A 16456-nucleotide genomic window follows, 5' to 3' on the forward strand; every position below is an offset into this window, starting at 1 on the left:
ATTGGCACAAAAGTAGACAGGTAGACCAGTGGAATCTAATTGAACACCCTGATATTAAACCATGCACGTATGAACCTCTGATCTCTGATGAAGAAGCTAAAAATATACAATGGAAAAAAGAAAGCATCTTCAACAAATGGTGCTGGAATAACTGGATGCTGGCATGTAGAAGACTGCAGATAGATCTATGTCTATCGCCATGCACAAAACTTAAGTCCAAATGGATCAAAGACTTCAACATAAATCCAGCCACACTGAACCTCTTGGAAGAGAAAGAGGGAGGCACCCTTGAATGAATTGGTACAGGAGATCACTTCCTGAACATAATGCCAGTAGCACAGACACAGATAGACAATTAATAAATGGTGCATCCTGAAACTGAGAAGCTTTTGTAAGGCTAAGGACACAGTCAACAAGACAAAAAGGCAACCTACACAATGGGAAAAGATATTCACTAACCCCACATCTGACAGAGGGTGGATCTCCAAAATTTGCAAAGAACTCAAGAAGCAAGTCTCCAGAACATCAAAGGATCCAATTAAAAGGTGGGCTACTGAACTAAATAGAGAGTTTTCAATAGAGGAGTCTAAAATGGCTGAGAGGCACTTGAGAAAGTGCTCAACATCCTTAGTCATTAGGGAAATACAAATCAAAACAACTCTGAGATATCATCTGACTCCTGTCAGAATGGCTAAAATCAAAAACATCAATTGACTTTTTAAATTTCTCTCAATACATTAATTTTTGTGTACATATGCTTTCAGTTTGTTTCCAGTTTCATCTCATTATTAGAGTGATTTTTGACAATGATTTTCTGAATTACATTACCTATCTTTTACAGGTCTTCTGTTCTCCAGTGAACTCATTTATCAGCCTTTCCATTTTTTCACAGTTTATATCATTTTCATTCATTCATTGCATTTTGAATAATGAAGTTGTAGCTTTTATTTATGTGTGAATATACTGCTACTCTGCTTTCATTGTTATATAAATGGTATTTTATTCGCTGGTCTTTTTCTCACTGTAGCTTTACAGCTCATTCTACTGCATTCATTTTCCTATTGCTTAGCCTTAAGTATAGTTTTATTCTTTTCATGAAAGGCTTGCCAGGCTAGCTCCTCTGTAGACTTTGTTGTGGCTATAGCCCCTGATCTGCTATTTCCAAGGTAAATACTAGCTGTGGGACTGCTGGTATATACTTCCTTTCCTTTTATCTTCCACTTATATCTGAATTTACTCTTTGATTTTTTATGTTGGCTCTATCTCACTTAATTAGATTCTTCTCCCCAGGGTTTCTTCACAGCATTGGGGACATCCCACAAACTCTCATCTGTCCCTGGATGGGGAACTTTTCCTATTCACCAAGAATAAACTGGTGATCTGGGTCCTTCCTACCCCTTTCTCCATCTCTGCTGCTCTTCTCATTTAGCCAGCTGTTGCTACAGAGATCACCCACTGCGGGAGTAGACTTTCCAAAGCTGAGCAGAAGCACAGTCCACTTTCCTGTTTTCTTTCTGCACAGTTGCTACCACTAGTGTGTTGCCATTTACTGATGGGGCATGTTGTAGTTTAATATACTTGTAGATACTTTCTAGGTGATTTTAATTTATTTTTAAATTACATATTTATGTTTATATTCAAAAAGTTACATTTGGAATCTGAAGAAACTTTAAAAGGAGAGGTGATGCGATGCTGCACACCTGTAATTCTCATGCTTGAGGCAGTCGAATTGTGATGAATTTGAAGCCAGCTTCGGTTATGTAGTAAGTACCAAGCCAGTCAGGGCTATAAAGTAAAATCAAAAAGTTACATAATGTGTAAAAGCTAATAATGATAATTATATATTAACTGTATATTGGGTAATGTCCATTAAAATATTGTTAACATATGTATTCAATTTGTGAGCATGATAGATATTAATAAGTAGATTATTATGTTTAAGCTATACTTATGCAAAATAAAATTAAAAGTGGTATGCAGTTTGTTAGACTTTTGATGGTGTTGCACAAATAGCTACATTTGGAAATATTATGATGGTGAAATTTCTTTAATATTAACGGACAAGAATCTTCTAATATATATACATGTTTAGAGTACTATATCAGATAAGAAAGTTTTAGAAACCAATTGCATGTATACTGAACATGCTCTGTCCCTAAAAACATAACACAGAACTATGCATGCCTTCATATTTTATCTGTTCTAAGTTTCCTAGGGTATGCTTGAATCACGTGGAACTTAAGTGACTAAGGATTTTCTCCTGAGACCAAAGAGAGAAAAGGTTTCTGTTTAATGTGACTGTGTGACACTATACACTTGTGAGAACCCATAGGATGTACATCACATAAACCCTACAGCAAGCTGTGGGCTCTGATAGGTAACGATTGTAAGATTGTAATTTATTATGACAAATGCACTACTCTTATGTAAGATGCTGACAACAGAGGATGCTACATGTATAAAGGTGAGAACTACATGTACATGGGAATGGTCAGTATTTTCTGCTCACTTTTGCTGTGAATCTACAGCTGCTGTGGAAAAAGAATAAGTTCTAATAAATTTTAAAATACAATTACAAAGTAGGTTATAAGACTTCATATTCTTTCTAATGAGGACGTGTAACCTGAAGATGGATGGACCTATTTGGGGTTAAAGCAGAAGAGTATGTCAAATTCTAGGTTGGATTGTCAAATAGCTTCTCTGTGAGTTTTCAGTGATGAGCAATTCCCCAGGCATCTCCTGGCTCAGTTTTGCCATTTAAACAATGTGGACTTCGGTGGGGTTCTGCCTCATTACTTCATAGGTGTCTTGAAGATAGATGAATTTCTATTCTAAACTGTTTTAGTCTCTTTGATAAAATGTACCTTATATGCTGAGATCCATGCATCTTCCACTTATGTTCTGTTCCAGTTATACAAGAAGAACGCAACCATACAATAGAAACAGAGACGAATCAAACTCTGGAAATACCATGCTTTCAAAATACCTCCTCAGAAATTTCACCTGGGTTCACCTTTGAATGGTTAGTGGTAAGTGTTGCCCTTTTCAGTGAATAACTGTAATGATCTTTAAATATTAATGAGGTGAAATGAATAGCAAGCAATAATAGAGAAATACTTGATGAGACGCAGACATTATGCCAGTAGCTGGGGAAGTACTGGGAGTACTGGGGAAGAAAGGAAAGGTTACTGAGGTGTCTTCTAACTAAGCAAGCAGCGATGCATGCAGTGGGCCTCTGAAATTAGTTCCTAAAGGTTGATTTCTACTTCAAATTATAAACCAGACTGTGTTTGCTGAGAGAACAGGTGTGATGCTGCCCCGGGGAGGAGCCACATACAGAAACCCTAGTCACAAATATTTGTTTTACAAATAATACATGTAGAGACATAGACCCTCCTTTTCCAAAACCTGCATTGCCACAATCTTGCATTGCTTTAGTCAAAAAATGCAAAACCTGATGCTTATGAAACACAAGGGAAGAGGATGGAGAGACGGCTCAGTGCTTAGGAGTGCTTACTGCTCTACCAGAGGACAATAAACGGCGCACAAGTTATTCAGTGACCCCCCTTCTGACAGCCATAGGTGCCTGCACACACACACACACACACATACACAGAAACACATTCACACACTCATAGGCACACACACATACACACACACACACACACACACACACACACACACACTATCAAATATGTCTTGTTTAAAAAAGCATATGAACTGTGTATGGGAGAAACCAGTTCTGTGGAAGCACATTACTGTTCAGCTCTGTTACTGAAGCAGGGGCTGCAGGCCCATAGTAACCACAACCTTTAGACACCACAACAGATAGCCAGAATGGGGACCTTTAAAAGTTGCATTTATTTGTTTAAGCGGGGGAGGGAGGAAGTATGTACCATGACATGTCTGGAGGTCAGAGGACAACTTTGGGGAGTCAGTTCTCTTCTTCCACCATGTAGCTCCAGGAATAGAACTCAAGTCACCTTTTCACCATCCTCATGTTAAGCTGATGTTCACTAAATTCATGCCGGTTGGTTGGTTAATGAGTGCCAGCTCATTAAACGTCAAATACTTGATAAATGATAGGTCTCCTTGATCTAGTAATGTCCTTCAAGGAAACTTGGAAGGTGGCATAGACATTTCTTATGATCCCATCAGGACACTTAAAATAGATGGGGGATGGAGAGAATGAAAATTAGGCTGCAGAAAGAGAGGGTGACTCTTAAACATCAACAGATCCTTGCCCCACACTGTAGTTTTAAAGACCTGATTGTAATGTAGGCAAATTGAGAGATGCCTTTGAAAGAATCCTTCCTTCAAAGGGAATATTGTGTTGGCAATATGCTGATTAAATTCCTACTGTGCATTCTCTTTTTAAATGTCAAAATCTGTTTGCTTCACTGACTTACAGCCATGCCCTAACTACTGATGGTTCTAGAATTTACTAAGTCTGATGTGAAAACATGTAAGCTCTTCCAGTCATCATTGCTGTGTCTGCAGAGGTCAGGCATATTCTTACAAACAGGAAATAATGTGGCTTTAAGTAAAAGGCTAAAGAGAAGAGATGATGAAGATTAGCTCAGCAGGGCAGAAACCTGCTGTGCTGAGCCCAGAAACCCTGGGAAACTGCAAAGGCCACCTGCCCCAAGTGTTTCATTAAACCCCAGGAACAGTTCTACAGAGAAAAACTATCCAAGTCTCCAGAAAGTAAAAGTCGTGTTGTTTTGTATGTGGAATTACAAAATCTAATTAACTCAGTTGTGACTCCCACCGGGAAAGTTATTATTAGAATTCTCAATTTCATCATAAAAATATATTTGTTATGTGTACCTGGTCTTATGTCAGCTGTGTGAGGTGAAACAGATCCTTGCTTTGGGGTAGTTATACTCAGGGCTATCCTACACTGAAAACAACGGGCATCAAACACAAGCACGGTGTATCTAACAGCCGGTTGTCACAACATAATCCAGTTACCCAAGAAAACACAAAAGGTCAGCTTGTCCGGATCTATGTGAATGTTGGAGTGATAAATAAGAAATTGAGGACTGTGTGTGTTTAGTTGGGATGTGGGTTGATAGATAAATGGCAAATGTTAATTTTGCTATTTAATTCCTAGGACACATACCAGCATTAGGGAAATTCTTCAGACTTATTCTGAGAGTTTTTAAATACATTCTAATATTCTGTTTTCATTACAAATTATCATCCTGTGATTTCCCACAGTATAAATTTTAATTCAGTCCAATAAACAAATGTGAATCTGATTGGAGTGTTGGGCTCTATAGGGATACAAAATTAAATTAGACATATTTTCTATTATGTCATATGTTTATAATAAAATATAAAAAATATAGTAGTGCTCAGGGAAAATAATTTATCAGGTAAAACCAGGAAAGCTTTTTGAAGAGTTATGTTTGAGCCACATAATTAAAGCCAGTTAATAGCAAAAGACAGACATATGCTATAACAAGACCCTGGGACTCATACAAACAAATCAGTAGTATACACTAAGGAATGTCTTCGGATAAATTTATTCTCACAGTCAGTGAACTAAGCAAAGATCCTTCACCACTGCTTATGAACTCACAGGGGCTTGTGGCTGCCTGCATAAGACTTGTACAAGACCAAGGTAGTCAACATTCTGGCATGGAGGAGGTGCTCAGAATTCTGTACCCCTAACTGAAGAACTTCTGTGGGAATGGAGAATCAGTTTTCTTTAAAGGTGTGACTCCTGGTAGCTCTACCTTGATTCAGTGATGACCCCACACCCCATAATATATGAACAGCACAAATTGGACTCAATGGATTATTTTTTTAAAAGGAGGAGGAGACACAAAGTTGGGAGGATATAAGGGATGAGGGTGGGCCTGGGAGCAGTTAGGGGGAGGAAGCATGGTGAATGTGATCAAAATACATCACATGAAATTTTCAAAATAATAAAACTATATTTAAAAATAAAAAACAGAAAGAGGTCTATTACAATACTTATCGTTATACCCATAGATACAGTTTTCACCTCTCATCAGAGAGACTTCCTGTTTACACACACACACACACACACACACATACACACACACACAACACACACACACACATACACACACACATCTAGCACCAATTATAAATGACTACAGAGTATTCGGTCATAAATGGGACATTTACGCACAAGCTCTGGTAGCATTCTGGAAGAAGGGCAGAAAATCTGTAAAAGCCAGAAGCTAAGAAGACTTCTGTGAAAGTGTCCTCTGGATGTGACAGGACAGGGTCGCTACACTGATGAACTTACAATAAATAGCTACTTAAAATGGCTGCAGGTACCTACACAAGACCTCCACAAGATCAAGTCAGTTGATACTCCACGGACAGGAAAGAGGTTCATGAGACCTCCCTCCTCACCTGACTGAAGAGCTATTTTCAGGGGATGACTATGGGGAGAGGGAGAATTGGTTTTCTTCAGGGATATAGCCCTAGTAGGTTGGCCATGTTCTAGAGGACAACCCTAAACTCACGCAGATATAGGCAGCACTAAGTGAGTGATGAAAAATAAGTTGTTACATAGAGAAACCCTGTCTGGAAAAACCAAAAAGAAAGAAAGGAAGGAAGGAAGGAAAGAAGAAGAGGAGGAAAAAGAAGAGGAAGGGAGGACAAGATGGGAGAGACAGTAAGGGATCCAAGAGGAAGAGGAGGGATGGGTGAGGGGTAGCTATAATCAAAATACACAGTATACATATATAAATTCTCAAAGAATGAATAAAATCTTAAAAGATCTTGAAATTTTTTTCTCTTTTAAATCATGAAGTGGGGAACAGAACACAACATTCAAATAATGAAATATTCACGGTAATGTCACATAACTGAATACTAGATGCCTACATTGTTTAAATTTTCATCATCTTTTTATTTGTGCTGTTTTATTATCAGGCAAGAAGAAATTGTTTTAAATGTATATATGAGACCTTGAGATTTAGAAACAGTGTCACAACCTCTTGGTGATATCTGACCATCATGGTCTTGGCTATTATCAAAATATAAAGTACTTGCCAAACTACAAAGGGCTAATAGCTAACGTTGTTTAGAAATATGTTGGTTCAGTGCTGCTGAAAATGAATGTTAGGAGTGTGGCAAACAGCCTGCGTTGACAGTGCTGGCAGAGTGGAGAATACATGGAGAAAATGTGAAGATACAAAGCAGATTGGAGACAGAGAAGCAGGGATTATTACAGTCAGCGATAGCTGCAAAGGAGCTCAGAGCACCAAACATCTGCTGTGTGCTCTGCTCAATGCAGCCAATGCTAACTTAAAGCTGGATCCAGCTAACTGAAGCCAGCCAGAGACAAGACAGAACCACTAAATCAAATAGTGCCAATGTCCTTCTGAAAAACTGGAAATCCTGATCCCAGTACAACAAACAAACAAACAAACAAAAAACCAAGAAGGTTCAATGTATGGGTTTTAGCATGAGTTGAGTTGGAAAGAACATATGGCCATGATTTTCCATGATTAATTATGACCTATCAAGTCCCTACCACACTAATTTTGATACCAAATCATTGTACATAATTTAATGACACATTCATGTCTCTTCTTGGCTCCTTGATTTTGTAACTTTTTCTGGTGAAGTATTCATCTCAAATAGACTACAAGTAAATAATGCAAAGATAGCCCTCTACCTCTTGTAAGGTTGTATATAGCAAAATCACTAGCAACATGGTCTTTGAGAGAAAATAGCATGTTCACATCCTTACTGGCTGTGCAACCTAAGGGTTTGATTTATGATGAGATGAGGACGTCCCTTATCCATAAAAGTAACATTCAGTGAAGTACCAGTAATCAAGGTAAGTATTTTAATACAATATCATATATATATATATATATATATGGAAAATCCATGGTGAACAAAATACCATACTTTTAAATAAGTTTTCCATGGTTGGTTATTTGTTATGAAACTACATTATATGTATATTGTCCAAGGAATAGTATTCTCCAAGCCACATATGGCTCTTCAATCTTCAAGGTCATCACATAACTGGGTGGTGCATTAACAGAGGTCAGATGAACAGAGCAGTGCATGACTTTGTAACTGTCTTAGCCACTTTGTGTTACTGTCATAGAATAACTGAGCCATGGAAGTTTATGAAGAACAGAGACTTGCTCTCTCACAATCCTAACAGCTGGGAAGTCCAGAATTAAGGTCCATGGTTTGGGGGCTGTTCTCTCTACTTCCAAGATGGTTGCTTAAATGTTGTCATACTGATGCTGACTCTTGTGTCCCTGCATGACAGAAGAGTGGAGGAGAGGGAATCTACTCCCACAAACCTTATTTTGTTTATTTGCTTGCTTTGGGTTTGTTTTTTGGTTTGTTTTGGTTTGGGGGTTTTTTGTTTGATTGCTGTTTTGGTAGTGCTGGCAGTGAGCTATTCTCCAATCTCCACAAGTCCTTTCAATGGCTCATTCATGTGGGAAGAGATTTCGTAGCCCAAGCACCTTCAACTGAATACCATCTTTTGACATTGTGTCATTGCAAATAGGTTTTGGAGGTAGAGGAACAAAACCATTTAAACCACAGCAATAATTCTCCAAATTTCTCCCTTGTGTGGATATGTAGTAAATGTCCATAAAATGCAGCGTGTTTGTGGGTGGAACTAGGGAGGAGTAAACTTCTACTACTGCCCACCTACTAAGTATCTGGACTACATAGCTAGTTAAATGTATACTGCACATTAAAACACAAGGGCTGCCAACTAAGACTCTTCGCAGCAGTGGATGCATAGCCTCAACTAGCCATCCCTCATGATCAGATTGGTTACAATGCCTGTTGGCATAGAAAAGCCTTCATCCAGTGACTAATGGAGGCAGATTCAGAGACTCACAGCCAAACATTGGACTGAGCTCAGCTAGCCTGATTCAGAGAACTCATAGAGTCTGAACCAACAACCAGGGAGCCTACATGGTACTGACCTGGGGCCTCTGCATATATGTGACTGTTGTGTAGTTTGATATATTTGTGGGACTCTTGGCCATGGGAGCAGGGCTCTCTCTGGTGCTTTGGTTGAGTCTTGGGAATCTATTCTTCATACTAGATTGCCTTCTTCAACCTAAATACAGGGGGAAGTACTTGGTCTTACAGCAGCTAGATATGCTAAGCCTTGCTGATGTCCATGGGAGGCCCGCCCCTTTCTGAGTGATGTCCATGGGAGGCCCGCCCCTTTCTGAGTGATGTCCATGGGAGGCCCGCCCCTTTCTTAGTGATGTCCATGGGAGGCCCGCCCCTTTCTGAGTGGATATAGAGGAGGGGTGGATTGAGGGGAGAGCAGGAGAGGGAGGGGAGGGAGGAAGTGGGGAGAGAGAGAAGAGAGGGGAGGCTTCAGTTGGCATGCAAAATAAATAAATTAATTTAAAAAATAGGGCCCATTTTACATAAGATGTGAACCCATAACGTTTTTTTAATATTTATTAACATTTTAAAAGATAAATGATTGTTTTCCCTGCAGAACAGAAAGAAAAAAGTAGAAATAAAGGCACTGTGTGTGAGCTTCTCTGCCAGGCTTCCTGCAGAGCAGGTCAAATGAGGTCATTTGTACCAAATATGAATTAAGTTGAAATATACCCCGTGATGCTGGTCACCACGAATGGGTTGATACTGCAATGTAAGGCCCTTTTACACTAGCATCCTGCCCTGACCCCTGCAGCCTACAACCTTATAAAGATTTCTGGCTTTCTGGGACTTATCCTGCATTTCTCAATCCAGACACACCTCAAAGTTTTCTTTTTTCGTTTTGTTTTTATTTTTTATTTTTAGTAATTTAGTGGTTTAGATTTGTCCTATATGTGTAGTCCTGAGGCACGATTTTCCATGGTTCTGAGCATCATTGTTTTAAATGCTTTGGTTTGAGTACCTTCTTATTCTGTGTGGTCATGGGCAAGTTAACCTTAATTTATTCCAGACTGTGTAAGGAGAGTGATATATGCTTAAACAAGGTTTGCAGTGCCTAGAACACAGTGTACACTAAACAGATTAAAAACAATCTGTTATCTATTACCAAATGGTTATCTATTATCAAATGTTCAGCCTAAAAATATACATACAAGTGACATTATGCAGTGTGAGCAGATTGTATATATGTATTTAGGAACATACACACACATATATACATATGTGTGTGACAACAATAAAATAGAAGTCATGAATTTGAAAAACAAAAACAAGGAGTATATGAGAGACCTTTGAGGGAAGAAAGGGAAGGGGAAAGTGATGTAATTATTTTAATTTCAAAAATAGTTTAAAAGAAAAAATCTTTAATAATGAGAACTTATCATTACAGTTGCAGTCAGCATAACTATAGAATTTCCCCTTCTCTTAGCTTATCTGAACTAGCTCCTTCCCCATTTGCTCTGTGATGACTACATGCAGGTTCTTGCCATGGGGACTCAGAATCTCCTTATGATACAGACTGCAGAACAGTTTGTAGCTGAATTCCATCTTTATAAAACAAAGCTACCTTTTACCTATGTAACTGCCAAAAGCCAAAGGAAAGCAAACAAAACAAAACAACCATTGTATACATTGGTATATATGGATGTCTGCTATCTTTATCAATAAAAGTATTATGGTAGGTCATGCCCTGATATATAATAAAAAGCAAAAGCAGTTTTTACCAGTCTCCATCCTATGTCTACCCTCTTTAACAACATGACAGATGGGACTATCCCAAATAGAAAACCACATGGTGAACAAGCAAGAACACTTAAAAATAACCTTTACTAAATTTGTTCTTTGACAATCTCATGCACATATGTGATGTATTATAATAACACTCACCCAACTGACCCTTCCTATCTCCCTCCCATCCCCTGTCACTCCTCTCCTTCTACAAGATCCTTTCCCACATTCAACTCTTTTTGGGTTAGTTTGTGACTCACCAGGTTTAACCAGTGCCATCTGTGTGACTATGGGTTTAGAACTCTCCATTGGAGTATGGTTGGTTTATCAGTGGGTACACAATTAGAGACAGCTACTACCCTTCCATCAGAATCCATCAGGAGTCAGTAGTTCAGCAGGGAGGGATGGGGCCCTGTGAGCTTTTTTCTGATTCATAATCAACTGTTGACAAGCCAAGAACGTTTTTTCCTTCATTTTTTTATAAGTCTGTAACTTTTCCTTTTCCTCCCTCCAAACCCTCTCACATACTCCCCCTTGATCATTTTCAAATTCATGGCCTCTTTTTTTGTTACATGCATACATGTATGTTTTCAGGGCTGATCGTTTAGTATTAGATTGGCTGCTATGCTCTTTCCTGGAGAAGGCCATTTTCTCACTCTCAGATTTCCTTTGTTTCCCATAATTCTCTGAGTAGGGTTGCAGCACCATTCTCATGCCCCTGTCTGCTTAGTGTCATCCTTGTTCAGCTAATGTGAGCAATCATTTGTCTTTATACCTAGAGATAAGTGTAGTCCTCACCCCTCATGAAGGAGCTTCTCTTCAAAAGAGAAACCATTGTATAAAACAATAACCAATGAAAATGCAGAGCTGTGGAGCCCAGTTCCAATGAACACATCTACATTGACACACCGAAACCTCTGGGAACATTACAGTCAAAAAGACTGTAAGAGTGTAAGAACCAGATGATCAGAGAGTTTGCTGGAAAAGTGTGTCTCCTCATAATGTTAGAAGCAACACCAATTAAAGACTCTCCAAGGACATTTTGAACTACAAAATCTTTATAAAACCAGGCCATATACAAGAGTCTATAAGAAGTATCTTGTGCTGTAGGCCCTGCAGGGGGAGCCAGCTTCCTTACCTATTGCCTTCAGATCTGTGATGCTGGGGGAAATGCCTTCCACTTCATTCATCTGGTGCTTGGACATTCCTATCTTGGGACTAGATCCTCCCTTTGCTCTTCTTCAGAAGGAAGGTTAAAGGTCAGGTCCAGGAAGCTGTAGAGGTGCATACCATGCTTTGGGGTAAGGCTTATGATTCTTTGCAAGAAACCATAGAGTTCCATCTGTATGTGACACTGTAAGGATATCAGCCAGATTCAGCCAAAGAAATGTGGTTTATGTAAGAACTGCTATTTAGTGTTATCTGGAAATTTCTATATAATTACTCTAATAAGTCTTCCTGTGCCAAATTCACTTACTGACCTAGATTCTACTTCTACCCCAAATCTAACACTTTAAGCTAGAGATTCCAAGTCACAAATAGTTCCTTTAATTATTTTAAATCTTTCCTCCCATCATTAATGCATTCCTCCTCACCATTCTCTCCTTTAGTTCCTCCAATTTCCCCTGTGTATAATCATTTATCTGGAAAGGTTATGGTTAGACCAGTCATTCTCAGCCTTGGCTCCCCTGAGGAACTTGAAAATTGTTCCAGATTAGGCCCGGCCTCAGACAGATTGAATGTGAATCTCTAGAGGGGAACTTTGTGCCATGGACAGTTGCCAAGCAGCTAATTGAGAAGATTGAGTTGGACTAACACAGAGAGGGGATTTAACCAGCACCCTCCCTTGTGCTCCTCAAGGGTCCTGTCAATCCAGGAGGCTAATCAACATCACACTGACCTGACAATCATTGTGACCACAGGCTTGCTTTGGAAATCTTGAGTAGGGAGAGAATAATAGGGACTTTTCTTCATAAGCCCAGGACAGGACATGAAATAAAGAGTCAAGTTCTCCCAGCAAATGCCAGTGAATGAAAGTCACATTAACATTTAAAGTTCTGCTTTCATGAGTTCTCTCTGAGGCTAATACAGCCACAGAAGAAAAGAAACAAGGGCCAAGACCATGAGTACAATGAAGAACTTCAACAAGGAGGACCTAGGGGACAGAATCTGAGAAGGCCACTTCCTCGAAGGTGCCTTCCCTTCATGTGCCATTCTCTGAAATGTGTCTTCCCTAAATCCTTTGCTCTATCATCTCTCATTCATCCCACTCCTGATCTGAAAGGGGCTAAATTAGACCTTTTCTTGGGGAGTTCTGGAAAGAGAGGATACGTGGAATCATGAAGTCAGTGTAAAAAACTAACCATCAAAACCCCACCAGTATCCCCAGCACATTTTGAGAATGAGATCTCTGTTGGAAATCAGTATGGAGATTCATCAGGAAAATGGGAATCAGCCTACCACAAGACCCAGCAATTTCACTCTTAAGCATATATCCAAAAGATGCAAATTCATACAACAAGGACATCTGCTCCACTATGTTCATAGCAGCATTATTTGTAATAGCCAGAACCTGGAAGCAACCTAGATGCCCCTAAACTGAAGAGTGGATAGAGAAAATGTGGTACAATTACACAATGGAATACTACTCAGCAGAAAAAAACAATGGAATCTTGAAATTCACAGGTAAATGGATGGCACTAGAGGAAACCATCCTGAGTGAGGTAACCCAGTCACAAAAAGACAAACATGGTATGTACTCACTCATATATGGATTTTAGACATGGATCAGGATAGTGCCAGTCTGCACTTCCACTGACAGAGAGTCTGGGAAACAGGAAAGAAACTACGAGAAATATGCATGGTACCCCAGAGAAGAGGAATGAGGCAAGATCTGAACAGATTGGGAACACGGTGAGAGGTGGGGGGGTGTGGGAGCTGGGAAGAAGAGAGGGGGAGAAGATGAAGAGAGAGTAGGTCATGGGGGAACAGGAAGGTTGAGTAGGGGGTAAAATAGGGGAAGAACAGGATGAGAAATACCATAATAGAGGGAGTCATAGGTTAGAAGGGAGATCTGGCACCAGTGAGACCTCTAGTGATCTAAAGGGATGACATCAACTGGCAAGCTAAGCAATAGTGAAGAGTCCATCTTAAATGCCCATTCCTGATAATGAACTTGACGTCTACCCTATATGCCATCCTAGAGCTTTTATCCAGTGACTGATGGAAGCACAGCCAAACACCCACAGTTAAACACTGAACTGAACCCATGGAACCCAGTGACAGAGAGAGAGGAGTGATGAGCAAATTGGCAAAGAATGGGCAGGCGAAACCAGCAGAGACAGCTGATCTGAACAAGGGGGAGCTCTTGGACCCCAGACTGACAGCCAGCATGGAACTGATACAGACCCCCTGAGTGTGAGAGTCAGCGAGGAGGCCTGGGCAACCTATGGGGCCCTGGGCAGTAGATCAGTGTTTATCCCTGGCATACAAATGGACTTTGTGTGTTCATAACACTAAGAGGGATGCTCTCTCAGCCTGGACTCTTAGGGGAGTGCCTGGACCCTGCCCTGAGTGAAATGACAGACTCTGGATATCCCCTATGTGGAAGGAAGTGGGGATAGGGTGGGAGGCTTGGGGGGATGGTGTGGGGGTGCGGGAGGAGGGGAGGGAGAGGGTACTGGCATTGACATGTGAAGCCAGCTATTTAAAATTAAAGTAATTTTAAAAAGTTAAAAAAAAGAATGAGATCTCTGAACTTCCTAAACCAGCCTTGGGATCTGCTATTAGCACTCTCTCCTGCCCCAAAAGCAAAGCTCACAGTGGTTAAGTCTGTTCAGAACATGTTTCTATTTGTGTTAGTATAAAATGAGCATAATTTTTTATTAAATTGTGAGAATGAATAACAATACTTTCTCTACTACGATACTCCATATCCCCCCATTTTAATTCTTCATTGTTCTTATTTTATTAATGTTAAAATAGCACTTGTAAAGCTCAAGAGTTGACTCAGTGGTTAAAGTCCTTGTTGCTTTTCCAGAGGACCTGAGTCCAGCTCCCAATACCCGCACTGGGCACTTCACACCAGCTCTAGTTCCACAAGCATCTGCACTCATTTGCATCTACACACAGACACAAATGCACATAGTTTAAAACAAGTAAAGAGTGTCTAAGAAACAGTCGAGGCACATCCACACATTGTGTTATGAGACTGAATATTGTTTCTCTCTCCAGAAGAAAGATGGAGTCCAGGAAGTTCTTTTCCCCCACAATGATCACATCAGCAATTCCACATCATTTAAAGGCAGAGTCAAGCTGGGTGCAGACTCTGGACTCCACCTCTCTCCAGTCCAAATCCAAGATGATGGCAAAACATTCTCTTGCCGCCTGACAGTCAATCCTCTTAAAATCTGGAAGACCTCCACTACAGTCAAGGTATTCGGTAAGGAGTTCAGTGACCTCTCTGCAACCTCTGCCAATTCCTCTGGCCATGCTCTTCCCTTATGAGGAACCCCCCCCACACACACTTTACACTGGACAGCAGACACACAAGGGTAACTCCTGCAATTCTGTTTTCCTTGATTCCTATCATTGTCATTGGGGGTGGGACCAAAGGTGGAAGGCTAAAGAATAATTATTCAGCTAATAGAATAAAAACACCAGAAAGCCACATATAGGTCAGCTTTCTGATGGCCTCTATCTTGTTTGCAGGCATAATGTTTCCTAGGGGTACTGGAAATCTCTTTAATTATAACTGCCAAAATCTAATTGTTTGGCCGTCTAATTATCTGAGTTATTTTCTGAGGCGAAGTGCAATAAGGTTACTCTGAGAAAAGGGAGCTGATAAATACAGCCAGAGCAACTGCAGGAGGCCCCTTGTCATCCTGCAAGGGTCTACTGGGGTGAGAGTCCACTGGGGCTTCCAACAGTGAAGCCTGCAGGGTTGGTTCTCTAACCTGATCCTCATACACTGAACTGTGAAATCCACCACCACCCATTCACAATGTAGACTCTGCAGGGCACAATTTGCAGAGAAAAATGTGAGCATTCTGTTTGGTTTCCTGGTGCAAGGAAATATTACTAAGGAGAAGCTCCTTGAATTGGCTAGTTTTTCATTTTTTTGACTATGGCCTGCAGTTTTTAAAGTCATTCTACATCAGGGCAAAGGAAAAAAAGCAGCCATGAGGAGGGTCAGTCAATTGTTTTTGAAAATGAGGTAAACAAAGAGGAAATATACACTTCATAAAATCTAAGAGCCTGAACTGCTAGATTGCTCCTCAGTTTTCTGAATGATGGAGCAGACAAAATAAAATATAAAAGGGTTTTTTGTTGTTGTTTTTTAGAAACAGGCTGTGTCGAATTAGAGGTCAGAAAATGTGGTCAGTGGAAATTAAAAACACAAAGTAATTTATAAAGACAGAAAAGGCTGAGGCAAGACTTACTTGCTGCAGAGTTTCATGAGTATATCTTTCTCCTGTGCCTCACTGGCTTCCCCTCTCTTCCCTCTCCCCCTACGTTCCTTCTCTGTCTCCCTTCTCTCCTGTGTCTCCTGGGAGGACGGAGTAGACCATAATGGTCCATTAGCACCAGTTCTCTGTGAAGTCAAGACAGTGTCCCATGAAGACTTCAAAACAGATTGAGAATTGCTTTTATTGTACCAATAGCTCTGTTTGTTCCCTTCCAGGGTCTGACTGTCTTAGCACGAGCACAAACTGACTCATTTGGCCACACTATTGGCAAGCCAAGGAAGGCAGACATCCAGGATGTGGGAAGACATATGCATTTTAAGTTAGGC

At 40.2% G+C, this 16456-nt stretch overlaps 1 protein-coding gene across 4 annotated transcripts in view; it reads left to right on the plus strand.

The window, feature by feature from the left end:
• Window positions 1-16456, plus strand: part of Cd96 (CD96 molecule) — a 72076-nt gene that overhangs the window by 11543 nt on the left and 44077 nt on the right. For all 4 annotated transcript variants that reach the window (XM_021229914.2, XM_021229915.2, XM_021229917.2 and 1 more), the window contains exons 3-4: window positions 2911-3029; window positions 14896-15103. In XM_021229914.2, the coding sequence (XP_021085573.1) occupies window positions 2911-3029; window positions 14896-15103 (327 nt within the window). The remainder of the gene's footprint in view (window positions 1-2910; window positions 3030-14895; window positions 15104-16456) is intronic.

This window comes from Mesocricetus auratus, unplaced genomic scaffold, assembly GCF_017639785.1.
Source record: "Mesocricetus auratus isolate SY011 unplaced genomic scaffold, BCM_Maur_2.0 Super-Scaffold_100008, whole genome shotgun sequence".
NCBI lineage: Eukaryota > Metazoa > Chordata > Mammalia > Rodentia > Cricetidae > Mesocricetus > Mesocricetus auratus.